This window comes from Cyanistes caeruleus, chromosome 17 (genome assembly GCF_971803275.1).
Source record: "Cyanistes caeruleus chromosome 17, bCyaCae1.hap1.1, whole genome shotgun sequence".
Lineage (NCBI taxonomy): Eukaryota > Metazoa > Chordata > Aves > Passeriformes > Paridae > Cyanistes > Cyanistes caeruleus.
In genome coordinates this window covers 13,520,948-13,546,842 of record NC_141717.1, presented here as the reverse complement: position 1 = coordinate 13,546,842, position 25,895 = coordinate 13,520,948, and the positions used below count along the sequence as shown (strand labels likewise).

At 57.7% G+C, this 25,895-nt stretch overlaps 1 protein-coding gene and 1 long non-coding RNA gene across 2 annotated transcripts; both read left to right on the top strand.

Annotated features, from left to right (window-relative positions):
* The first annotated feature begins 11,349 nt into the window (after positions 1-11,349).
* Positions 11,350-15,411, top strand: LOC147650071 (uncharacterized). The gene is made up of 2 exons (XR_015277226.1): positions 11,350-11,506; positions 11,626-15,411. It is a non-coding gene; the product is annotated as an uncharacterized LOC147650071 (long non-coding RNA).
* A 5,635-nt stretch (positions 15,412-21,046) lies between these two features.
* Positions 21,047-25,892, top strand: ACTB (actin beta). Its single transcript, XM_086853943.1, has 6 exons — positions 21,047-21,146; positions 22,632-22,760; positions 23,063-23,302; positions 23,836-24,274; positions 24,606-24,787; positions 25,153-25,892. The coding sequence occupies exons 2-6, from the start codon at positions 22,638-22,640 to the stop codon at positions 25,294-25,296; spliced, it is 1,128 nt and encodes a 375-aa protein (XP_086710069.1). The 5' UTR covers positions 21,047-21,146; positions 22,632-22,637; the 3' UTR covers positions 25,297-25,892.
* The last annotated feature ends 3 nt before the right edge of the window (positions 25,893-25,895 follow it).

The window sequence follows — 25,895 nt, the reverse complement described above, 5'->3', positions numbered from 1 at the left end:
CTCAGGCACAGCCCTACATTTTCAGGGGGGATCTGACTGGAGGGATGTGCAGAACCAGAAAATTGGAGAAAGAAGGACGATGGGAAGGACAGATGGGGATGGTTTTCAGCCGGATCAGGGAGCTGAGCTGCCTGTCCCAGATGAAGCAGGACAAGTGAGGAGCTAAGTGTGGGCACGGGTGCAAGGGTACAACAGTGCTCAGGGCTGGCACAAAGAATTCCCCAGGCTCATCCAACCCAGGCAGGATGGCATCCCAGCCCACGTCCCAGGGCCCTTCAGGCTGCACTGGTTCTGCACTGGCTGCACTGGTTAGAGCCACTGCTCCACCCCAGGCCAGCACCGCCCGCCCTCGCCCGGGGGTCACTGGCACAACCGCCCCAGGACAAACCTGCCAGCTTGGGATGGGTTTGTTTTCCTGGAAGTCTTGGCCAGACCTGCTCTGTGCTCATCCCTGCTGCCCAGCCATGCAAGTCCAGACAGACCATTGCCAGCCAGAGCCAACCCCACAGCTCCGTGTCTGGGCTGGAAGCAGGTCCCCCCCAAGCTCCAGTGAGGCAGATCCATGTTTGTCCAGCAAATCCCTTTTGCTGCTCTGGCTCAAAGCCCCCCTGCATTAAGACCTGGCCATGAGGCTGAGCAGCTGCTCAGACCCACAGCTGCTGGGCTCTGCCTTCCCTGGCCGCCACGGGCAGATGGTGATGAGGCCAGGAAAAAAAACAGCTTTTCTCCTAAAAAAAAAAAACAACAAACAAACAAACAAAAAAAAAGCAATTATGCAGAGAAAGAAAAACTCACCCTGTTTTCTCCCCAGCAGTGTGACATGGATGGGTGACACTGGTGGCACTGTGTGGATGGATGGCACTGCCTGGTTCAGCAGATCCTGTCCCTCCAGGGCGGGTAACCCATCCTGCCTGCACTCACCCTGCCTGCACCCTCTGCTCCTGGGGCACGGGAGAGCCCTGAACAGTCTGAAACCTCCCCACATGCCACTGTGGTGGCAAAGGGTGCCCAGTGCCCCCCCGACCTGGGGGTGCAGCAGCCACAGCTCATCTCCCGAGCGCATCCGTGCGTGCCGCTGCGCTGGAGCGGTGGGAGCGGCGCTGCCTTTCCCTCTGTACATTGCATTTCCCGGCATCTTTGCAAGCCACCGTGACTAAACGCTTCTGAGGTCATCCCCCCAGCCCTCGCAGCGCCGCTCCTGCAGGAGACCCTGGCACAGGGTACCGTCACATCCATGACCAGAGTGATGGATGTCCGGAGTGAGCGCGGCCGCGTCCCTTGGAGGGGCCGGGGGACTTCAAAGAGATCCCAGCTCCGAAAGAGAAAAGCCAGGAGAAAAGGAGCCCCGGTCACGGAGTGACCCCTGCCTTGCCTGCAGGCACAGAAACGCCCTGTGATTTTCATGCTTGCCTGGACACTTTTTGCGGCAGCCCGGCTCCGTTTGTGAGCGGTGCCGGGGTTTGATGCGAGCTGGCGGTGCTGGGGAGGCAGAGCTGGCACTGCAGGGAGGGCGGCACGCACAGTGCGGCTCACAGGGGACAGACACAGCAAATGCCGTGTACAGCAGCGGCTGGTGAGGAGTCTGAGGGTGCAGTGCGCTGTTCCAGCCCTGTGGCCCCAGTGGAGGCAGCCCAGGGCGGAGGGGGATGTGCTCAGATGAAGGGGCAGTGTGGAGGCAGCAGCTCCAGCCCCAGGCACAGCAGCCAGGGATGCTTTGGGCTGTGTGTCCAGCCCTGCCCAGCCCTTCAGAGCACACACATCCTCCAGCTGTGTCACAGGGTGCCCAAAGTTGTGGGCTTCTTTCCCTTGGAGCACATCTGTCCTCAGCATTCAAGGATTCCAGCCTGGCCCGAGCTCTCCTTGTTCTACTTTGCTGGAGCAAATTTAGGGGCTCACAGTGAGGGGGCTGCTCGTTGGTTTTCACACCCAGCACACCAGCCACGTGCTTTCCCTGGGACACCCACACGCTGCTCAGTGTCCCTGGCACACAGAAGCCCATCCTGGGGGTGCTGATGTCCCACTGGTGGTGGCAGTGGCCGTGGCCAGGGCTGGCCTGGGAAGTCCCCCCACAACACAGACACCCACTCACCCCATGGAGAGGCTCAGCAGAGATTGGCGATGCAGTGCTGGTGGTCACCATCCCTCCAGCCACCTCCATCCTGTGTGGGACAGAGTTTGTGACAGTGGGGGCTCTTGTGCAGGATGAGGTGACCCAGTGCAGCCATCGAGCTGCCCTGCAGTGGGATACAGGGCTCTGCCAAAACCACCCAGAGATCAGAGACCACTGCACCAGGGCTGGGAACAAGTCCAGGTGCAGACAAAATCCTGACACTTCCCCAGGTCCCTGATTGTCCCTTGCTGCTGCTGGGGGCCACCCCAGGGTGCCTGGCTGCCCCAGCCTCACTGCCATATGCCACCAGCCAGCTCGGCAGAGGTTCTCTGATGGCCCTCCCGACAGTTGGCAAGCGCCCCAGCCTCATTAAAATTGTATTAGGCTGTATTTAAAAAAAAGCAGCAGCACCAGGGGAAACAAAGAGCAGCCCTCAGAGAGGGGCTCAGAGAGGAAGATCTCGCTCCAGGGTTTTATTCCCATGGGATGCTGCCCCAAGGGGGTTTGCTCAGGAACCAAGGGACAGCCATGGAGTATGATGCGGGCACAGTCATGTTCCTACATTTCCTGGACATCAGGATCAGTCATGGCACTGATCATGTGGCTTGCTCAGCTCTATTAGCTGGATTTATCTCCTTAACTTAATTTAATTGCATCCAGAGAACAAAAAGGGATGGAAATGCTTGTTTTGAGCAGTTTGGATGTTGGACACCAGCAATTGAAGGAAGGAAGTGGATGAGTGAACCCGGACAGTCTGCACTGGGAATTTGTCCCTCTCTTCCTGCCCCAGCTCCTTTTTCTGGTGTTTTCTGGTGTGGTTTTCACATTACCAGCAGCTAAAGTGAAAACCTGCTCCTTCCTCAGTCTCCCTCGAGGACCCTGCGGAGGTGGGGTGGAGGCTGGAGGCTGGTTCATCCAACAGGAGAAGGAATTTTATTAGGAAAGCTTAAAAGACCTTTTGTGTAGCAGTGATTAACCTCTGTGGTGGGGACGATGCTCTTTGTCCTGGACCCGGTGCCCTGCCTGGTCCCCCGGGGCTCTGCTGGGACTCCAGGTTCTTGTAATCCTATGTGAGTGCCCAGGAGCAGGGCATGAGAGAACCAGGGCATTCTGTGGGACAAAATAATCGATTACCAGGGGATGCTTTGGGTTAGGGCTTTTTTTAAGCCTTTAAAAACAAAAAATAAAAAAAACAGGAGGAAAGAAAATTTTCCCAGTTTGCAAGCGGAGCAAGGGAGAGCCCTGGGGGCTTTTGTAGCCGTGAGACCCCAAGGAGGAGGCCCAGAAGAAGATTCCAGTGCCAGCCCTGTTGCCTGTCCCCACTTTTAATTGCCTGCTGCAGCGCAGAGTCAGCACAGAGGAGTTTGCAGGGAAGAGGAAAGTGTGGTACCAGCGTCTCCCACGCAGCTCCAAAATAACCGGGCCCAGGCGCTCGGCAGCGCCGGGCGGAGCGGGTGACTCAGTGTGCGGCAGCTGCTCCTCGCTGCTCTCATTTCTTCACTCGGTCATGCCTGGATCCACATCCCCACTGCAGCCCATGCCTCTGCTCAGGGCCTCGTCCAGGACTGCTGAAGGGTTTGGTGGGAGGAGGAAGGGATGTCAGGGAAGGTTCAGGCATTTGCTGCCTGAATTCGCAGGGCACCGCTGCTCTCTGGATCTGCAGCATCCCACAGAGCTGGTCTGGGCATGGCTGGGATGGTGATCCCCACTGCTGGCAGGGCCCAACACCACACAAAACACCACACCTGGAGATGGAGCACGGCACATCCCAAACGGGACATGGGAGGGATGGAAAGCCTTGGAAATGAGTCAGGGGGGATGTCAGGAATGGGGACAAGCAGACTCTGATCGAGCCACGCTGGATGGGGGGTGAGGAGGAGGTGACAGCTCGTGTTTTTGTGTTTGCCATCTCCCCAGCTCCTCGCAGCATTCACAGGGCACAGGGACGTGGCAGATGCTGTTGCAGGGAACTGGTGCCAAGACCCCCTCAGGGGCCGCACCCACAGGTGCACAAATCCCTCCTGGTGGGGTCAGGGGGCTGAAGCTCAGCCTGGAGAGAGACCAAGGTCAAGCCCCAGCAGGACCAGGGGATTCCCCCCTGGCACCCCCAGAGCAGGGGGAAGCATCTCTTCAAGGATGAGGTGTTGGTAATAGGAGCAGTGATAGGAGCCAGCTGGGATGCCCCGAGGGAACCCCATAAACGGCAGAGAGGGGCAGGGGGGGCTTTCACAGCCTGTGACTTGGAGAGGAGGTGAGGGGGGTGTTTGACTCCTCAGTGGGGGTATTGAGGCATCCTGGGGTGGGATGCAGGGCAGCAGCAGAGTGTGCGCCCTTACCTGCAGGGGGGAGGAGGGATTTTGGCCAGGAAAGGGGCTGGAAGCAGCGGTTTGAGGCTGGGGGAGGGGTCAAACCTCCCTGCCCAGCCCTGGCCCCACCAGCTGTGGCTTCCTGGGCCCAGAGATCCCCTTCCAGATGGATAACCCTATTGTCAATGGTGAAAAGAGTCCATTAGTCAGGATTAGGAACGGGGCCTTTGGGGATTAGCCCTGCACTCCCAGCTGGCTCTCCTTGATTCCTGCGGGTGCTGGCCCAGGGCACTGCAGTCCCTTTGGTTTTTTTGGGTGTGGGAGGAAATGGGACTCTAATTGAACCACTGGGCTGAGAAATGTGGGAAGTGGTGAAAGGAATTGAACTGAGGGCCCAGGTAACTTGATATCCTACTCCCAACTGCATTTTCTCATGGAATTCAGACTCTCACAGCAACAGAACCACTTGGAAGGGGGATCTGCAGCCCCCAGCCCTGCTTGTCCTGGTGACACAAAGTGACCTGCTGGTGTGGAATGGCTGTTGGAAGGCAGGAGGGAAGGGAGTGTTGTCCCAGACCAGGAATCCTCACTGCCCTGCATTTATCCCCTCATGTTTACCCTTGCCCATCTCCCTCCAGTGTCTGGGCTTCCTGTGCATCCTTGTAGGGGGGCTGGAGGGAGGTCTGCACATGGAGAAACTGAGGCAGTGGGAGTCCAGCTGTGCTTGCCATCTGGTTTGTGGGAAACCACATCTGGGCTAAAAGTTGAAGATGTTCTTCCTGTGGCATCTGCAAGGAGGAGTGGCTGAGGTGGGGGAAAGCCCCAAAATCTGGAGCCCCTTGATGAGTTCAGAGTAATTCCATTGGGCACGGATTCCATGATTCCTTGTGTCCTCTGCAAAGAGGGGCTGGATCTGACCTCCAGGAAACCCAGGGGCTGCTGGTGTGGAAGCAGTGGCAGTGAGAGTTGGGGGGTCTTCCACACCCCCAATCCCCACTGTCCCACTGCTCCCTTCGCTCCCCAGTGCTGACAGGCTGGCTCTGTCCATGGGCAAATGGCAACAAGGAGGGATTGGGGCTGGGGGCTCTGGCCAGGCTGGCTGTAAGAGGCCCCTGGGAAGGCAGGAATGCAGGCGGGGGGGCCGCCCTGAAACCCAAAACCTCGGCACAGGGGCCCTGCTCTGGGCATCCGGCCGGCGGCTGCGGGTGGGAGGCCCCGGGCCTTGGGCAGCCGGTGCTGGGGGGCTCTCCAGACCCTCCCCAGCCCCTCCTGCCAGACAGAGTTAAGTACAGCCATTTCCAGCTGGAAATGGAGGGTGAAGAACACCCCACTGATGTGAGGTTGGGGTCCCAGGGAGCAGAGCAGCCCCTGGAGCTGGCTGTGTACACCAAAACCGGGCTGGAGGCTGGGGCAGGCACTGTGCAGAGCCACCCTGAGGCTCCCTGAAGTGACAGGGGTGGCTGTGGCTCTGCAGCACGAGAGAAGGCCTTTGCTGGGGAGCACATTTGGCACTGGGAGTGCCTCGATCAGTGGACAATCCACTGCAGCCTGTGCCTCCTCATGCCACGTGTGTGCTGGCAGGAGCAATCCATGCTCAGGGTGCAGGCTGGGGTGTGCAATCCCACCTGCCAGCAATTCCTTGTGTGACAAGGCCATGTGCAGCTGCACTTTGCTGTGTCCAATGCCACATGCAGGGTGCACCTCGGTGTGCCCCATCCCCTGTGGAGTGTGCAGGTGTGTGCAACCCCACAGGTGTGTGCAACCCCACAGGTGTGTGGCTCACACACGTGTGGTTCACACAATTCCTCGTGCACCAGCTGTGCCGGTGTGTGCAACCCCATGCACAGAGTGTGTGTGCTGGGCCATGATTTCACGTGTGATGGGATCACCCCGGGGTGCCTGGGAGGGCGATCCCACACCCAGCACAGAGCTTGGCGTGCATGAACCTGCGCCATCCCAGCGTGTGGCTCATCTGTGGCCCCGCGTGCAGCGTGCACCATCCTGTGTGCAGCACGTGTTTGGGTGTGCATCTTGGCATTCGTGATCCCACACGCTCTGTGCATCTCATCGTACGTGATCCTGTGTTCAAAGTGCATCTTGGCATTCATGATCCCACACGCTCTGTGCATCTTGATGTGCACTTTCCTGTGAGTGGTGTGCACGGTCCCAGGTGCAGGCTGCATCTCATCGTGCATGATCCTGTGTACAAAGTGCATCTTGGCATTCATGATCCCACACGCTCTGTGCATCTCATCCTGCATGATCCTGTGTGCATCTTGGCATTCATGATCCCACGTGCTCTGTGCATCTCGTCGTGCGTGATCCTGTGTGCAAAGTGCATCTCGGCATTCACGATCCCGCGTGCTGGGTGCACCTTGTTGTGCATGATCCTGTGTACAAAGTGCATCTTGGCATTCATGATCCCACACGCTCTGTGCATCTCATCGTGCGTGATCCTGTGTTCAAAGTGCATCTCGGCATTCATGATCCCACGTGCTCTGTGCATTTTGGCGACTCCACGCTCGACGCGCATCTCGGTGCTCACCATGCTGCGCGCAGCGTGCACGATCCCTTGCGCCCCGCGCGTCTCGCCCTGCGCGGTCCCGGTGCGCGGTCCCGGTGCGCGCGGTCCCGGTGCGCGGTCCCGTGCGCGGTCCCGGTGCGCGGTCCCGGTGCGCGCGGTCTCGGTGCGCGGTCCCGGTGCGCGCGGTCCCGGTGCGCGGTCCCGGTGCGCGCGGTCCCAGTGCGCTGTCCCGGTGCGCGCGGTCCCGGTGCGCGGTCCCGGTGCGCGCGCTCCCGTGCGCGCTCCCGTGCGCGCTCCCGCGGCGCGGCGCGCAGTGCGCATCCCAACAGCACCACCCAGCAGCGCGGCCGCGCTCTGCAGCGGGACGGGCGGGCGGCTCCCGGAGAGCACGGGCGGCGTGGAGACGAACAAAGCGCTGAGGGAGCGGCCGTGGGGGTTTGTGCCTGCTCCGGCCTCACCCGAGCGTGGCTGGTGTTGCGTTTCTCCGGGGAAACTTCGCTTCCTCTTGGGCATGGCTTGGGAGCACGAGCCAGAGCTCTGTGTGGCAGCGGGGGATGTAGGATTTGAGCTTAGGGTGGGAGTGGGCATCACAGTACGGGGAACTGGGTGTCCCAGTGCCACCAGATCCCTGCTGGTGAAGCCACATGCTCGCTGCTGCTCACAGCAGACTCCAGCTTGTCCGCTCAGGCTGGTTCACCTTGCGCTGAGCTGACAAAGTGCTCACTCCATCACAGCCTGATCCACATCGTGGCACCAGGTACAAGGGACCCCACACGACCCTCTCAGCATCATCCATCTCAACCATTCTTTGTGACTTGGAGAGCACCTGGCCCCCACACAGACCTTTCACTGCCTTCAGCCCCGGGGACACTGCACACCCCACGGCCCTGCACACGCCTTTTGCGCTGTGAGACGTCACCACAACGTCTCCAATCTTTTATTGCTGGGGTGAATCATTTACTGGGGCAGCCAGCCTGTCTGCAAAACCCTGGTGACAGCTGGTGCCAGCTGAGCACAGCCTCCTCGAGAGTGTTTTGAGGTGTTTACCCTGCCGTGCGGTGGGGATGCCACCAGAGTGATTCCCCTCCTTGGTCAGGAGAAGGCTTCAAACCTTGTAGCGATGCTGTGTCCTCATGGTGAGGTGACAGGGACGTGTAGGTGACACAGCCACCTGGACCAACAGCCAGGCTGTCTCCTGGGGCAATAGGAGGAGATGTCACTTCCTCACACCCCAGGGTGTTTTCTGCCTGTGACACAATCCCGGGTGACTGTGCCACGCTCTGGGCAATCCTGCAGGGATGAGGAGCTGTGCTGGGCCCTGGTCACTCCTCTCGAGCTCAATAAAGTACCCCAGGGCAGAGCAGGCAGTCAGCCCCGCTTCCTCTGTGGGGAAATCGAGGCAGAGCCAGGGCTGGAGGAGGTGGGGCTCAGGGATGTCCCATACCCTGCTCTGGGCCAGCTCGGGGGTCACCCTCGGAGCCATCCCCAGGATGGGACCAGCATCCAGCCCGGGTGTTCTGGAGGGGCTGGAGGTCCTTGTATCAGTGATAGGCTCTGTGATACCTGTCCCATGGGTAGCAAACAGGCTTTGCCCACCAAATTCCAGGTGCTTCAAGGTGCTCCCAGGTACATCCACACATCGGTGCTCAGGAACAAAATCTTTGCAGAAAGTGAGAATTTTGCTGCCTGACCAACGGCGGTACCACTGCACCAGGTGCCAAATTTTGTTTCTCCCAGGGTGTGCGTTTCCCCCTGGATCTTGCTGGGGAGCAGGGCAGCATCTCCCCAGCCCAGCGTGTCCGGCAGCAGCCCCGGGCCAAGCCCGGAGCTCTCGGCTCCTCCCTGTTCCCCCCGCGCAGAGAGGAGCGCGGAGAGGAAATTGCTGCTGACGGAGCTGCGAGCGCTGCCGGACTGGGGATGACTAAGTTTGGCAGTGCTACCTGCTGGCTGTTTTTCCTTTTATGGAGGATTTGAGCGAGCCGCTGGAGCAATTCTCCGAGAGAACCCGAAGGGATCCACCCTGACCTTGGGGATGGGCACTGCCGGCTTGGGGAAAGGGTGGCTGGCGAGCAGGGTGGGTCGTGGGACGCTGGGGCGGCGCTCGGCTGGGAGAGGCGGGTTTGGACCCCCCTCGCCCATCCGGACGGGGCACCCGAATGTTTTCACTTTCTATTTTAAGGCGCTGGACTCTGGCCCCGAGCGGAGGCGCGGTCGCGGTGCCAGCAGGGGCGCGTGGCTGCTGGCACCCTCCGTGCCACCACCTCTGAGGCCACCCTGCAGCTCACAGCCATCCCACCGAGGCTTTCCCACAGCTGCTGGGGTGAGGAGAGAGGGTGAGAAGGGATGTGTCTCTGCGGGGGGACGCCCCACTGGAAGGGGACACTGCTGCAGGGCTGGAGGCATCACCTGCTCAGGGACCTGCTGCTGCAAGGTGACGGTGTTGCTGCAAAGGGACACTCCTCGGGTGTGGGGGCACAGCTCTGCTCCCCACAGCTGCTCCATGGTGCTGAGATGGAAACGGGGCAGCCCAGCCTCGGAAAGTCCCCAGCCGGTGAGAAAAGCAGAGAGAGAGAAACAAAAATAGCACCTTTCCAGTGACTGTAGTGGAGTGGCTTGCAGGGACTGGGCTTTGGCCAGGCCGGGCTGTCCCATAGCCCCCAGCCCGTGTCGAGGGGCTGGGACTGGGTTCCTCAGCTGTGTCCTGCATTCTTGGCATTATTCTCCTTTTTTCTCCTCCTCCTCCACCCCGGGGACAGCTCTCAAACCTCTCCATTTATGGACAGGAGGTTAGGTCAAGTGGGAGGGTGAGGGGACGCCCGGGTCCCTGGGGAGGGACAGGGGTCCCACGTGGTGCTGGGAGCTGCCACCACCCCTGGAGGCCACAGCTACCATGATCTGTGGAAAGTTGAGGGTCACCTGGGCATTGCCCCTGGGATCTCCACCCTGATGCCCAGTGCCACTGGGACCCCCACCCAGGGTGGTGGTTGGGGTCACCCGTCCCCCCAGGATGCTGGAGCACCCCGAGCTGCTGCAAGCAGATGGGGAGAAAACAGACCCTGCAGGAGGGGAGAGTTTTTTCCTCTTGTTTTATTTTATTTTGAAGCCAAAATCTGCCAGTTTGGGAGCTGCAGCAGCTGCACCCCACCTCAGGGGGGAAGGCTGGATGTGTCCCCAGCCCCAGGCCACCGAGGAGTCACTGGGGCAGGGTGAGATGACTCCGAAGCCACTCCAGATGATGAAACATCCTGACTCATTCGAATCATTAATATTATTAAAAAAAAAAAAAAAAGAAAGAAGAAATGACTCAGGCAGCAGCACTCTGCCATTGGGTGGTGACAAAGTGGCTGCTTGGGGTTAGGTTTTTGGGGTGGATTTTCCCCCGGTCTATAATAACACCTTGGGGTGTTGCTGACAGCAGTGAGCTGAGGGAGAGGCAAATACCCGAGGAAATGTGCTGCTGGGGATCCTCCCACTCTGCCATGCTTTAAAGGATGCTTTAAAGGACGGTACATGCAAGCCCCTCCGAGCCCTGGGATGTCCCAGGTTGTCCCCTGGCTGGGGAAGGACAGTGGCACCTTGTGGGGAAGGGTGAGATGAATGAGTATCAGCTGGTTTTTGGTGTTTTAACCAGGCCTGCAGCCCCCTGGCCAAAACTCTGTCCCTGTGGGCTGGGGGGGCTGAGGGAGAGACCCAGGGAACTCATCCCTGCACCCTGTGGGGGCTCATCGACCCCTCCCCAGCTCCTGGCTGACTCAGCCGTGCGGGATTCCCACAGTTTCCGTCAGATGCTGCCTGGAGTAAATGGGGAAGAGGTTTCACAAGCCCTGGTAATTAATGCTAATTACAGAGCAGCGACATGGGAAACATTTCTTCCCCAGGTGTCCTTCCAAAAATGGTTTTGTGCAGGTGTGGCACCATCCTTCACTTGTCATTAGCTCTGGGAGAAGGTGAAACCTTCGAAGGCTGGGGCTGTGGGAACGGTGTGACGGGGGATGCTCCCCACGGGCGCCCGGCTGCAGCTGCTGGCAGCTGGCTTTGGCTGGAGGGCAGGGCCCATGCAACCCCAGGTCAAGGCAATCCATGGGGAAAAAATACCCTCCGACCTCCTTGAGCAGCATGACTCCTCCTGGCAGCTGCTGGCAGAAAAATAAAGCCATGGAGAAGAGGCTTGGAGTCCTTTTTTTTATTTTTTTTTTTTATTTTTTTGTGGCTTGCATTGGAGGGACAATGACATCCCCCTAGGACCAAGGGCTCATGCTGAGAGGGGTTGAGCTTCTTTGAGGCTTGAAAAACTTAGGCTGAAGGGGTTTAAAACCTCTTTTCATCTGTTTTTCTTCTCCTCACTGAGCTGCTCATGCTCAGACCCTCCAGGTGGGATGCATTATAAATAAGGAAGAGTGAAGGTAAGCTGGGAGAGCTGTGCTGCAGAGCCAGCTGGGATGGGCTGGGAAAGCCTCCCCTGCCCTAAAACATACTGAGCATCTGCAGTGCATGGGCTGTAGGAAATCTCTACTTCCCTTTATCTGGATGGAGAAAAGAAGTTAACAGGAGGCACAATCGGGCAAGGTGTGGAGGAAGGGACCACTTCATCCTCTGTGGCCACAGTGGCCAATGGCAGAAATCCTGGGCTGGACTATCAGTGGCAGGAGAAGTGGGGTAGAGGTGAGGAAACTCTTTCCATGCAGGCTGTGGTGTCTTCATCCCTGGACCCTGATTTTTGTGGAAGATCGTGCAGTGGGAAGCAGCTTAGAAGTGATGCAGAGATGCCGAGTGGTGGTGGTAACATGACCTTTAATGGTGACAATCAGCCACCCTGGATGGTTGCAGGGGCTGACAGCTCTGCTGGTGTCCCACAGCCCCATTTTGCTGTTTAAAATTGGTCTTTGAATTATGGGATTTACATCTCCACCCAAGGATGGCTGTGTCCTGTTTGCCTTAAAGGCTTGAGACTTCTGGAGCAGAGGGAGATGAAGAGGCTGGTCCTTTCCTGTTTGATGAAGAAGAGCATATCCCAGACTGGAACATATTTATTTAGGAGTGGAAACAATGTCAGAAGACTTGGAAAAAGCTCACAGAAGAGGAAATCAGACGGGATTAAATCCACCCAGAGCCATTTTCCAGGCTATTTCCATGCTTCTCCCAGTCCAGGGGCTGTAGGTGCTGCAACTCCCTGTCCCTTGGCCAGCCAGGGTGGGGACCTTGTGACAGAGCGGGGCTGGCAGGCAAAGCCTCATTCCCACTGGGCTGGTGAGCTGGGAAACCGGTCCAGGCACAGGAGAAAGCCACCTCCTCCACAGGCTCACTGCGAGCTGTGACTGTCTGTGGGGTTTTCAAATAATCGTGACTTTGCTGTGCCGATTCCTTTTTGATGTGTGCAGACTTCTCCCTCTGACTTTCCCTTTGCAGATTTCCCTCGCAGCGAGGGGAGCTGCTGTATCCCAAGGGATGTGGCTTCTCCTGCTGCTCCATCCTCTCTCCTGTCTGAAGGTGGGGAGGAAAAGGGCCACGCCAATCCCAGTGCTCCTGTGTGTGAGCCAATTCCCCCAAGGATGGTTGCTTTAATGAGATGTCACAGCTAATGAGTCTGCTGGCAGAGTGCTCATGGAGAAACGTGCTGGGAAATGGTAACGCAGCAAGTCTCAGCCTTGGGATTGTGCAGCTTTCCAGGCTCTGTCCCATCCCAGAGATGGGAATCCATGGGAGCTGGGTGAAGGACCTTGTGCTCCACCCAGCTCGCTGGCAGAGCCCACTCACTGTCAGGGTGTGATTGGGTGAAAGGAATAAATTCATCCCAAAAAAAGTGGGGTGGCCAGCAACCAGCCAAAGGAAATATTGGGAGATCCCAATACACCAGGAACCAGTGCAGGGTTCATAAAGTGGGATTGGTGATTTATGGGAAGAAGTTCATGCTGCTGGTGAGCTCATCCTGCACTGTGAGACTCTCCTTGTCCACAACCCAAAAAAGAACATCAAGCTGCCAGCAGATCTGAGGCTCTCCTTTACAGCAGCTGGGCCTGAGAGGCACCTCAAAATCCCTCTGAGGAGTGAGCATCCAAGTTCCCTCCATCCCAGTACATGGAGGCTGGGGGAGCTCAGAAGTGTTTTCACTGCTGAGCACGGAAAGTTCTCTTGGAAGCAATTTATGCCCTGGAATCTGCTGGGAGTTAACACACAAAAGTAACAATGGGAGGTTGGGGAGGGGGCTCCTGTCCCTCATTGTTCCTTGAGCTGATGCACAAGGGAGGGGAAATACAGAGACTTTTCTCTCCCTGTGCCTGCCCCAGGAGCAGGGATTCAGGATGAACAGGGTGCAGGATGATCCAGGGCATCCATCCCATAGGAGGGCACCCCCCGACTTGTACAGGGCAGAGGAGGGAGGAGATAATTTCTGAGGTATATTCCTGGTGAATTTAGGTTTACAAAGCGATGAAGGGGGGCAGAGGGCCTCAGCTGCTCTCTGGTTTCCTGTTTCTGCTGCCTCTTGCTCCAGCTGGTTACCGCAGACAGGGCCAGGTTTTGCCATTTAAGGCTGATTTCCCCAGGCTGGGCTGCCGAGAGCTGCCTGGGACAGTCCCTCAGTGTTAATTAAAATGTGTGCCCAGAGAGATGTGGGTCCTCTGCTCCCAGAGGGAGAACCCTCACCATCCCTTTGTCCCATGTCTTCTTTCACTGATCTCCAGCAGAGGAAAGAGCCAAGGGAAGGGGTCTGGGTTCATCTGTGGACCGATGTGCCCGGTCTCAGATGGGCAGGACAGAACCTTTCCTGGTCCCAGAGGTGGCAGGTTCCAAGCAGAATCTGGTCCCATTGATCTGGCCCTGAGTGAGGGACACAACCTGAGCAATGCCAGGGTGGGGCTGCCAGGACTGAGCCCAGGCTGTGCTGGGCTGGAGCTGCCCCACACTCTGGGCTTCCTCATTCCTGTCACCACAGCTGGTTGCCTTTTTCTTCCTCTTGCTTGTCCCCATCTGCCCCAAGCTCTTGCAAAACATGAACAAGGGTTCCCAGAGAATGAGATGTGCTGTGCAGCCGTCTTGCAGCCTTGGGCAGTGATCTGGGAACTAAAAGGGCTCCTGCAAAGCCCCTTAGGAAAATCACTCCCTGTTTTTTCTGCATGCTGACTTGCCTCTTCTTTGGGCTGAGAAACTGTAGAGTGGCCACTCTTCATGTCCACCTGAGCCCCTGGTGGCCTCTGTAGCCACCTGGCTTCCTCTGCTGCTCTGTGCTCCAGCAGTGGAGGAGCTCTGGAAGCCACCTCTGCAAACCCACACTGCTCTGGCTCTGGCATGGGGCAGGGAAGAGAGCAGGAATGTGGAAAACTTGATCTCATTTGTCATTAAAGGCTGGAGGAGGGAGAGGTGTGTTCATACCCCACCCTGCTCATGCCAGCAAGGGGTGCCTTGGGGACACCTGGGCCAGGGAGTCCCCAGGGCTGTGCCATTGCTTCACCAAGTGCCACCTGCAGCCAATCGAGGTTCTAATGGCACTCAAGTGCATTTTTCAAATATTCTCAGAGCTGATAACACCTCTGACTCTCCAGAGGGGCTCAGTGCCTGCCCAGGCACACATCACCCACAAGGGACAGCACCCCTGGGTGACACAGGGACCAGAGAGAGCAGAGCTCTGCAGTCCTCCTCAGGAGCAGGAGGGAACCTCACAGCTCCCTCAGCCACCTGAGTCACACCACAAATTCTCCTTCCAGATCTTCACCCCACAGCCCACCTGTGGGATGAAGATGGATGTGACCTCGCTAGTCCTAGACCAGAGCAGGTGAGGAGGGAGCAGGGTACCTTCATGAGTCAGGGGAGTGACAGCCAGTGCCTGGCACCCAGGGCTTTGGTTTGCCTTTCTCCTGAGATCTTATCACCTGCCAGCAGGAATGTGTGAAATGAGCCAAACAAAGCACATGTGGAAGAACTGTCTGAGTGAGGGATGGAAACTTTGGGGGCAATGGGCTGGGAGGGAAACAAAATGCAGAGGTGCCCCTGCACCTGGGCTTTGTGGTGGTGCTTTTCTCCTGTGCTCAGTCTGTGTGTGAGTGGACTCAGGATGATATCAGAGGGATGATATAGTTGCAAATTTGCTGGCTTCTTCCCAGGTTTGCTGCAACGTTTGATGTGAGCTGGACCAGAGGGGCTGGTTGGGAGCAGCACCACCCTGTAGAAAGCCTGTGTTCCCTCTGGCAAACCCCACTGCCAGCCCACCATGAGTGGCATCCCCCCACTGCTGCCCCAGCCATATGGACCACAAACAAACCTGGCACCAGACAAAAACCCCCTGGCTCTCCTCCCATGCACCTGCTCTCCAAGGTGGGGGGAGAGGGATGGTCACTGAATTTCAATTCTGGTGGTTCTGTGAAAGGGCTGAGTGCTGTGTAAGCACTGAATCACCCCTGAAGGTTTATTTAAACTTGGAGGAGTGGATGGGGCATTGACTACAGCAGGTCCCACTCCTCCGTCACTCTCTCCCTGCCTGGGGAGAGCCGCTTGAGTCACGGCTCGGCACCGGCTGTGCAAACAGAGCCGGGGGCCAGCCCGGGCAGGGATGGGGCTGGGACAGGGCCCAGAGCAGTTCCTGGGTTCCTCTGCATCCCTCCTTCTAGGAACAGGCAAACCCTGCCTCGCCCATTCATTCCCTGAGCATCCCTGCGCCTGCAGGGACAGGAGCTGGCGCAGGTCTGGGGTCACTGGCAGGGTGGGGATCCCCACCTTTGGGTGCACCCACAGCAGCACCAGCACAGTGGTCAGACCCCTGTGACTTGCTGCTGGAGGTAATGGGGGCTAATGCCCCAAACCCAAACCAGAATTATCTGCAGAGTCACAAGTGCTTTACATCATCTGGCATAGTCAGGATAAACTGAGGGCAATGGCCATCCCTGCTCTCCCTGCCTCTGTTTCTCACACAGAAAACAAAGGCAGCATTATTCCCACTCTCTCCAAGGTAGGAGAGGTCACCTCTGTCAAAGGCTTGAAGCCCCTAGATGGAAAGTGCCATTAGCCTGGCAAAGATCAAAGCGATTTTCCCGGCATGCTTGGGTAGCCCAGGATCTGTTTCATTTCCTAGGTACAGTACGAGCAGAAAACTCCACCCAGCTGCTCCCCTGCCTTTATCATCAGAGAGCAAGAAAAATCAATTCTCAGAGTAATTAAGAAATTGAAAATGCACCGTATGGCTTGGCATTGTGTCATATAACACCTGTGGGAGACTTCTGCCAGGACAGGTAACTGAACCCCCAGGAGCATCCTTGAGGAAAAGACCCCCCCCTTGGAGGAGCATCACAGCCAAAGGGTCATTCAGTAGCATTTGGGTGGCGATGGGGGTGGTGTGAACAGGGCCAGAGGGTTGAGACATGCAGAAAAAACCCAGGGAGAATCAGCTTTTTCTCTTCCCCTTCTGTTTTTAGCTGGAGGAAATATCCCCTGAAACAGATGCCAAGCCTGGCTGGAGGGGAGGGCTGCTCCACCATTCTCTGTCCCTGCAGGGAAGCTCCAGCATAGGATTTAGCTTACACCTGTCCCTTTGCTGTGGAAGAAGAGGACTCCAGAGATGGCCAGGGTGCAGGGCTGAGGTTGGGAGCCCGGCTGGCATCGCCTCAGGGTCTGGCTGTGCCGGTGTAATCGTGCTGTGCTGCGGAATGACCTTGGGCTGAAAACAATTCCACGCTCGGGCCTCACAGGCTGTTGCTATCAAGGTCAACCAAAACAGCCCTGGCAGCACGTTTAACCAGTGGGGGAAGGGAGGGCTTTGCTCTGCTCTGCTCTGGCCGGGCCAGCACAGCCCAGGGAGGGTGAGAGGGTGGCAGGGCTGTGGGGCACCAGGATGGGGCTGGGCAGAGGATGCCAGCCTGGGCACTGCCTGATGGATGCTGACCCAGCTGCCTGCAAGGCTGGGAATGAAGCTTTGACCTCCTGCTGCCTGTGTGAACTGGGGGACCATGGGGACAGCATCAGGATCTGGAAATGCTGGCACAGGATCAGCTCAGGGATACACAATGAAAGGGCTGGGGAAGACATGGGGGCATGGGGAGACAAGGCTGGAGGCAGTAAGGACAGGCAGGGCTGGAGAAATAGGTGGGAAAAAATCTTCAACCTCTCCAGCAAAGTCCACTTATCAGGGACAGCAGGCTGTAAACCAGGCACGTGTGCCCTGCCACCACCTTCACTACCTGGACAGGCCTAGGCCCTTTCCAGCAGCCTTGGCAAAACCTGGCACAGGTTGTTTGTCTGTGCCTTGAAAATGGAAAATGGTGAATTTCTAGTGTTTTCCAGCATGATACAATGTAATGATTTTCATTCCTTCCTGTGAATGGGAGGGATGGTCGATGGAGTTACCCCTTCCATGCGGATGCAGCAGATCAGGGGAGAACACCCTTGCACATGGAGGTCTGTGAAGGGAAAGGCTGTCCTCTCTGCAAAAGGACTGATAGATCAGAGGGAGCTCAAGGATCAATACAAAGGAGCAGAAACCTCGGGGAGGGGTGTATGAGAGTGGAGAATGATGCTTAAAGGGGGAGAGTCGAGTCTGCAGCTTGTCAGGGATGAGCTGGCATCAGGGATGCAACGCAGCGAGCCAGGAAAATGTCAGGGGCTGTTTTGCTTCAGGTTTAATGTTGAATATGTTCCCACAAAGGGAGAGGTGGGGGCTGCAGTGAGGCCCCCAAACATATCCAAAGGGAGTGAAGGGCCTGGGGTTTCTGCTTAGATTTTACCTCCTGCAAATTCCCATTACAGCTGATGCTGCAAGGAGAAAATTGAAAGAGGAAGGTGCTGAGATGGTCCCTGTGCCTGTGAAATAGGGGATGTGGTCAGCACCTTTCCTTCTTCCCCTTGAGGAGTGGGAAGGGAAAGGCAGTGCTTCAAAAAAACCTCCATGATTTCTGTGACAGGGTGATTCAAAGAGACTCGGTGGTTTCAGAAGTTTCTACCTCTCTTCTCATTGTCACAACAGCAGGAGGGAGAGAAGGGAGGCCTGAGCACATGACAGAGTGAGAGATGGAAGAGCTGGCGCTGAAGGGGATGTGCAGAAATCCAAGCCAAAACTCCAAGTCCAAAAACTCCCAGGAATATTTCCCCCCTTTGACCCTCCTCTCCCCAGAGGTGTGGCAGATGCCATCCCTGCACGGGCAAAGGGCTTCTGCTCTAGGGGAAGGGCTGGGAGAAGCCAGAGGAAAGCAGAGCTCACATGTTGTCCTGCAAGTGCAGCGATTCAAGCCCAGCCATATCAGCTGGCGAAGGGCAGGAGGATCCTCCCTCGGATAGTTTTGTCCAGAGTCAGTGTGAGCCAAGCACCAAGGACAAGCAGGGAGAGATGAAGCAAAACATGGGAACTTGGGAGCTTGTGATGTCTGCCCAAAGGTAACACGACAGCCAGGAAGCTTTTTGCTCGGTTCCCCTTTCTCTTCTCACAGCTCTTGCAACATCCCAGAAGAGATTGGGAAGACAGCCCCGGCCACAGCCAGGGAGTTGGCCTGGCCACCACACAGTGCCGAACGTGGTGACCAGCTGGTGGCTTTGCTGTCAAGGTGTCTTCAGCCTGGGAGGAAGTGGTGGCACCCAGTCATGTGCTGGAGGCCACATCCTGCCATCCCACCAAGGCCAGACCTCACTGCCCCTAAAGCCAGGAGACGCGAGGCCGGTGCTGCTGCCCTCCGGATGCTGGCGGATTGATTGCCCTCTGATTCAGTCCAATAATCAAGAGTAATTGCCTGGCAGTTCCCCCCCTGCCTAATGGGCTGTCACATCGTGGCTCCCCAGCCTGGCTCCACCCAACCTGCTCAGGGGATGCAGCAGAACACGGCATCCCACCCCTCTCATGCACACCCCATCCATCTGCCCAGGAGCCCTGGTGGCCTCTCCACCTGGCCCTGACCTGATCTTCCCCATCCCAAACCCATCACCCCAGTGGTACTGCTGGACTTTTTCCTGCTTTATCAGCACATTCATGGACCACTCTTCCCAGCTGCAAGGGCCATCAGCTCTACCCATGCCTTGTGGCTCCCCTTATTTGACGTATAATCTTCTAATTAATAATAAGCCTTTTCAAAGAGGAAGGCAAACATTAATTAATTCCCTGTGAGGCAGGTAATTAACACCAATGACTCCCATTTTACTGCGAGGGAAGCTGTGATAGAGAGATCTTGCATGATCCACATCGAGGTGACAGAGGAATGACCAGGCAAAGGCAGCTCCACTCCAGCATGGCCCTGCAGCATCCCTAGGCAGGCTCCCCTTCCACTGAGGGCTTCCTGTGGGCACTCTCCTGGGCTATCTCTTCTGTATCACTGTGGCCATCTCCAGTGAGGAGGGGATGGCATAATCCCATGTGGCCTGGCAGGACACATACATCACTGTGGCCATCTCCACGTGGTGGGGACGGCCTGGTCCCAAAGTGGCCTGGCAGGACACGGCTGTCACCATGGCTAACTCTGCCCTGTGGGATGAGGCATGGCCCTGGGGTGGCCCAGAAGAGCCACAGCTCTCCTGGCCCTCTGTACCACCCCCTCCAGAGCACCCACCTGGCTGCAGCTGTGGTGCTGAATTTTGAGGCACCTTCACCAGGACAAGGCACTCCTGGGGAAGGCGATGCCATCCAAAAGAAAAGGGTTTTTGTCTTGTATTCCCATCCAGGCCTGGTGTCCCATTGCCTCCCATCCCCCCAGGTTACTGCAAATCTCCATCTCAACAAGCTGTTGCAGGTTCCTCTGGCTGCTCTTTGTTCATCCCACAGCAGGAGTAATGAACGGGGAGGGGGGGAATAATGCCTGGGTCCCCTTCAGCGAGACCCACACCAGCAGTCTGGGGAGGGAGCCCCATCCTCATCCTCACCGTGATCTCTGCAGCTCCCTGATGACAAAGAGCTTGCATGCATGCCCTGCAAGACCTTGACTGCAGGCCTGATTCCTGCCTCTACGATGCTGGACAAGGGGTATCCCATGGAGAACAGGCATTTTCAGCCTTTTTTTTACCAGATAATTTATTTTTTATTACCTGTCACTACTGTTTTCAAACGGCTGAGATTACACATCCAAGGTCCCCACGCTGAAGTCTGTGCGCTTCCAGCCGGCAACAGATTGCGAGTGGCTGCTGCTACTTTACTTACAGGACTGCTTAATTAACTTGATTAATCAGCCCGTGTTCGCACAACACACTGGAGACGCAAAGCCCTCTGGTTGCTGCTGCCTGCTGCTCTGCGGCCGCTGCCCTCGCCTTTATTCCCGACCGGTGTTGGATGGTCACAGACAAGAAGGGAATTGCAGAAAGGCAGCCTGGGCTGGAGCAGCCACGTCTCCTACTCCAGCAAGGTTTGGATCAGAGGACAGAAACAAATATTGCTCAAATCTGACCAAACCACTGCTCCTGTGATGTGCCCTGCCAGCACGGGGCAGGATGGAGAGCACGGGCCCCTGCTTGACTCGATGCCTGAGCCAGCGGAGCGTTCCCTTCTCCCAGGTCCCGTAGGCACACGGTGTTTAATGGTGCCCGGCGGCGTTCCCGGTTGCCCGGGCGGGTCCAAGGGCCGAGGGCCTGCTGGCGGCTGGCAGCAGCAGTATCGCCGCCGTTCGCTGACATCAGCAGTGAACTTGGCCCCGCGTCCCGCTCGTCCCGCTCCCGGCCGGGGTCACCGGAGCCCGCCCGGCCCAGGGGTGCAGGTGACGGGCGCTCCACGTGCCCCACGCCCCGCAGGCAGGGCGAGCAGCACCCCCGGGATCCCGCACCGCGCTGCCCCCGCGCACCCCCGGGGGGCACATCCGCCCGGCCCGCACAGAGACGGGGGCGAACGGGCCGGGACCCCCACACGAGGGGCTTTGTGTGAGGGCTGGGGTGGGGGGGGCTGCACGGGGGCACCGGAGCATCGCGGAGAGCGGCGGGCACAAGGCAGGAGCGCCGTCCCCGCTGCAGCCCAGTGACACGGGGGCCGCGCCCCCACCCCAGCCCCGCTCGCTTCCCCCCCCACCCCAATATTGTCCCCCCTGTCGGGGCGGCGGGGCGGGGCGAGGCCTGGGGGCGTGGCCAGGCGTGGCCAATCGGAGCGGCGCACTCCGAAAGTTTCCTTTTATGGCGAGGCGGCGGCGGCGGCGGCCCGATATAAAGCGCGCGCGGGCGGCGGGCGGGAGCCGCCGCGAGCTCTGCCTGCCCTCACCGCGCGCGCGCCCCGCTCCCGCCGCCGCCTCGCGCCCGCCCCGGCTCCGACCGCGCCAACTCCCCAAAGGTGAGAGCGGCACCACCACAACGGGGGCTGGGGTAGTAATAGCGTTCGTGAGGATAGTAGCGAGCCGGTGTTGTTGTGGATATCGGTGTGGTCGGGGTTGTTGGGACACGGCGCGCCCTTTGTGCGCTGGCGGGGTGGCGGCCCCGTAGCGCGCTGCCGCGTTCTGAGGGATAGAGACGCAGCTCGCGGTTTCAGGCCGGTTTTGGGGGTGATGCTTGCGGAGGGGGGGTCGCGCCGCTGTTACCCGTGGGGCTAATCCGCCCCGTAAGAGGATTGCTGGTGCGGACGGGGGGAGCGGGCGGCTCGCATGCTGTGTCCCGGGAGCGGCGGCGTGAACGGGGGGTGCGGGGCTTTGTTCCGCGGAGCCGCCCGTGCTGGGGTCGGGGCCCGGGGGCGTTGTCCCCCGTGAGGAGGGGCGCGGTCCCCCCCACCCCACACATACGAATGGTCTCGGTGGCTGTTGCTTGCGGGGAGGGGGCGGCACGCCCTACACTGGGCGAGGCTTTGGATCGGAACAATGCGGGGTTGGGGGGCGCAGGGGGACCCCCCCGTGTGCCCGGGGCGCAGGTGCAGTCGGGCTGCCCGCTCCGGTTCCGACTACACTTCCCAGGCTGCCCGTGCGGGGCGGCACATGTGCGGCAGCTGCCGCCGCCCCCCCGGCACCGGATTACACCGGAGCCGCCGGTGCTGAGCCTGGGCGGGCGATAATTGCATAAGACGCTGGCTCTAATCCCGCCCTCGGTGCCGCCGGTCGATGGGGCAGAGCCCCGGTCACGCTTGACTCGTGGGCTGGGCGTGGTGGCCAGCGCTGGTCCTGCTGCGGTTCCTTGTAGAGGCTGGCTGAGGCTCTGGGGGCTGTGCAGAGGGGTCGGATCCCGCTGGCTGTGCCTGGCACACGGCGGGCACTGGGCGTGACCCCCTAGGCTGGGTGGGCGCGTCGAGCCCCGCTGAATGGCGCTGAGCTGAGGCTCGGTGGCGGGGCTCCAAGGAGAGCACCGGGCGTGACCGGCGGGGCTGTGCGGAGGTGTTAAGCCCAGCCGGCCGGCTCAAGGTGGGGCACCGGGCGTGACCGGCGGGGCTGTGCGGAGGCGTCGAGCCCCGCTGGCCGGCACACGGCGGGGCGCTGGGGTGTGGCGGCCACGCCCGCCCGCTCCGGGGTGTGGCCGCCGCCGTTCCCCCGACAGCCGGTGGCGGGCGAGGCGCGGCGCGCTCCATCCATTGCCTTTTATGGTAATAATGCGAGAGGGCGCAGGGACTTCCTTTGTCCCAAATCCGCGCAGTGCCGAAATCTGGGAGGCGTCGCCCCCTCTAGCGGGCGCCGGGTGAAGCGGAGCGGCGCCGGCAGGAAGGAAATGGGTGGGGAAGGCCTTGGCGGCATCGCCTGCGCTTCCCGCCATCTCCTTTCCTTCCCGCCTGCCGCCGCGGGATGGAGCTCGGCGTGTGAGCGGGGATGCTCATGTCTCCTTCTCTCCTCTCCTCCCGCAGCCAGCCATGGATGATGATATTGCCGCGCTCGTTGTTGACAATGGTTCCGGTATGTGCAAGGCCGGTTTTGCCGGGGATGATGCTCCCCGTGCTGTCTTCCCATCCATCGTGGGTCGCCCCAGACATCAGGTAGGTGGCTGGTTTTGCTTGCGGTCTAACAAAAGAGCGTGGTTTAGGTGGAAGTGGTTCCCCTAGAGGCAAGAAGCCCTTGTTTTGGCTTTGTACCATGAGAGGCCTGTGTGCTGCAGCACAGCTGGTGGGGGAATGCAGCCTCCTGCAGAGCCTTTGTGCAGTGTGTGTTGGAGCAGCTGACTGGATGCCTCTCTTAATAGGGAGGGGACAGCAGAGGGACAATGACTGGAGACTTAGCTTTGGGAAAAGGGAGTTATTCACTCTGGAGCTGTACTTACTATGTGGCCTTTGTTCTGCAGGGTGTGATGGTTGGTATGGGTCAGAAAGACAGCTACGTTGGTGATGAAGCCCAGAGCAAAAGAGGTATCCTGACCCTGAAGTACCCCATTGAACACGGTATTGTCACCAACTGGGATGACATGGAGAAGATCTGGCATCACACTTTCTACAACGAGCTGAGAGTAGCCCCTGAGGAGCACCCTGTGCTGCTCACAGAGGCTCCCCTGAACCCCAAAGCCAACAGAGAGAAGATGACACAGGTGTGTAGAACTCTGCAGCTTGGAGCTACAGAGCAGATAATTGCTGCAGGCCAGCTCTTCTCTTCCATGTTGTCCTCTCTCCTTCTTCACCACTATTCTCCCTTTTTGCCATCATTACAGGGTTTTCCTTTCCTGACCTGAGTCTCCTCTTTGCTGGACCTTGACAGGTTTTGTTTGCTCTTCTAAGCTGGCTTTCTCTGAGACTGAACTAGCAACTTGTCTAACTGCTGTTTCTGACTAGGCACACTAATCCATTTACAGCTCCTGAGTGACTGTCCTGTAGTTTACTTGGCATTTGTTTTGTTCCTTGCTGTGATACGCGGATGGGTCTGTGGCAGTGGTATCCCTGCTTGGGCTGTGACCTGGCAGGTGTGGGTGGAGACCAGGTGAGATAAGCATGGACTTTGAGGGGGAGCATAGAGGTGCCTCTTATCTAGGGGCAAAAGTAAAACCACTTGCATGGACTTGGTATAGACATGTAGCAAGAACCCTGTATTGTGCTGTTGACTCAACCTCTCCTTTTCTCTCCCTAGATCATGTTTGAGACCTTCAACACCCCAGCCATGTATGTAGCCATCCAGGCTGTGCTGTCCCTGTATGCCTCTGGTCGTACCACTGGTATTGTGATGGACTCTGGTGATGGTGTTACCCACACTGTGCCCATCTATGAAGGCTATGCCCTCCCTCATGCCATCCTCCGTCTGGATCTGGCTGGCCGTGACCTGACGGACTACCTCATGAAGATCCTGACAGAGAGAGGCTACAGCTTCACCACCACAGCCGAGAGAGAAATTGTGCGTGACATCAAGGAGAAGCTGTGCTATGTCGCCCTGGATTTCGAGCAGGAGATGGCCACAGCTGCCTCTAGCTCTTCTCTGGAGAAGAGCTATGAACTCCCTGATGGCCAGGTCATCACCATTGGCAATGAAAGGTTCAGGTGCCCAGAGGCCCTGTTCCAGCCATCTTTCCTGGGTAAGTCCAACTTTGCTAGGATACTCTGTTGCCCCTTAATGTTCCTTCTGTGAAGGGTGACCTGGAGACCATGGCAGTGAGGTTCCTTATTTTATTGCTGCTCTGTAGCAAAGCTTGTGCTACCCACCAGTCAGCCCCACTTCCTACACAGCTTAAAGCTGTTGGAGGAACTTGGGTCAGTAGAGCCAGTGGTTGAGTCTGTCCCAGCCATGGCTCTGTAGTGCCTTCCTGCTGAAAGAGCTGCTGGTCTCTTGGTTGCTTGTAGTATCTTTTTAGGCTTCCTTGACTCTGTCTGAGCCCTTGTTGACTTGAAACTCTTGCTTCTTCACAGGTATGGAGTCTTGTGGTATCCATGAAACTACCTTCAACTCTATCATGAAGTGTGATGTGGATATCCGTAAGGACCTGTATGCCAACACAGTGCTGTCTGGTGGTACCACAATGTACCCTGGCATTGCTGACAGGATGCAGAAGGAGATCACAGCCCTGGCACCCAGCACAATGAAAATCAAGGTAGGATGGAGTTGGGGGAACATCTCAGCACCCCTGTTGGGCTGAAATACGCAGCGTGTGTAGAGGGATGATGGTATGCTGGAGTCGTGCTGCAAAAGATAGAAACCGTGTCTGTCTGGTACAGCCTTAATGGCCTTGGGCTGGACAGGATGGCACCCACCCAACTGCATGAATAATGGGATTAAAGACTGGCTGCATAGGAGGGAGGTGGTTGTGTGAGGTTGTGTCTTGATCCTGTTTTGGACTTCATGGTATCTTGAGCAAGGTTAGATAAGGGAATTAGGCAGCTCCATCTTGCAGGGCCGTGCGTGGGCTGTGAGTGTAGCGTGATGCTGTGTCTGACTGGTTCCTCCTCTTCCCTGCAGATCATTGCCCCACCTGAGCGCAAATACTCTGTCTGGATCGGAGGCTCCATCCTGGCCTCCCTGTCCACCTTCCAGCAGATGTGGATCAGCAAGCAGGAGTACGATGAATCCGGACCCTCCATTGTCCACCGCAAATGCTTCTAAGCCGGACTGTTACCAACACCCACACCCTTGTGATGAAACAAAACCCATAAATGCGCATAAAACAAGACGAGATTGGCATGGCTTTATTTGTTTTTTTTTTGGCGCTTGACTCAGGATTAAAAAACTGGAACGGTGAAGGTGTCAGCAGCAGTCTTAAAATGAAACATGTCGGAGCGAACGCCCCCAAAGTTCTACAATGCATCTGAGGACTTTGATTGTACATTTGTTTGTTTTTTTAATAGTCATTCCAAATATTATAATGCGTTGTTACAGGAAGTTACTCGCCTCTGTGAAGGCAAAGCCCAGCTCGGAGGGAGTCCACCAGTTACAGCTGGTGTTAGGTTATAATTGCTTGTCTGTAAATTATGTAACCTGACAAGTGTCTTTTTGTATCTTTCCGCCTTAAAAACAAAACACACTTGATCCTTTTTCTCTTCGATTTGTCAAGCAAGCAGCCTGTGTTCCCCAGTGATAGATGTGAATGAAGGCTTTACAGTCCCCCGCAGGGTCTAGGAGAAGTGGTGCCAGTATGTGGGGGAGGGAGGGGCTACCTGTACACTGACTTAAGACCAGTTGAAATAAAAGTGCACACCATAGAG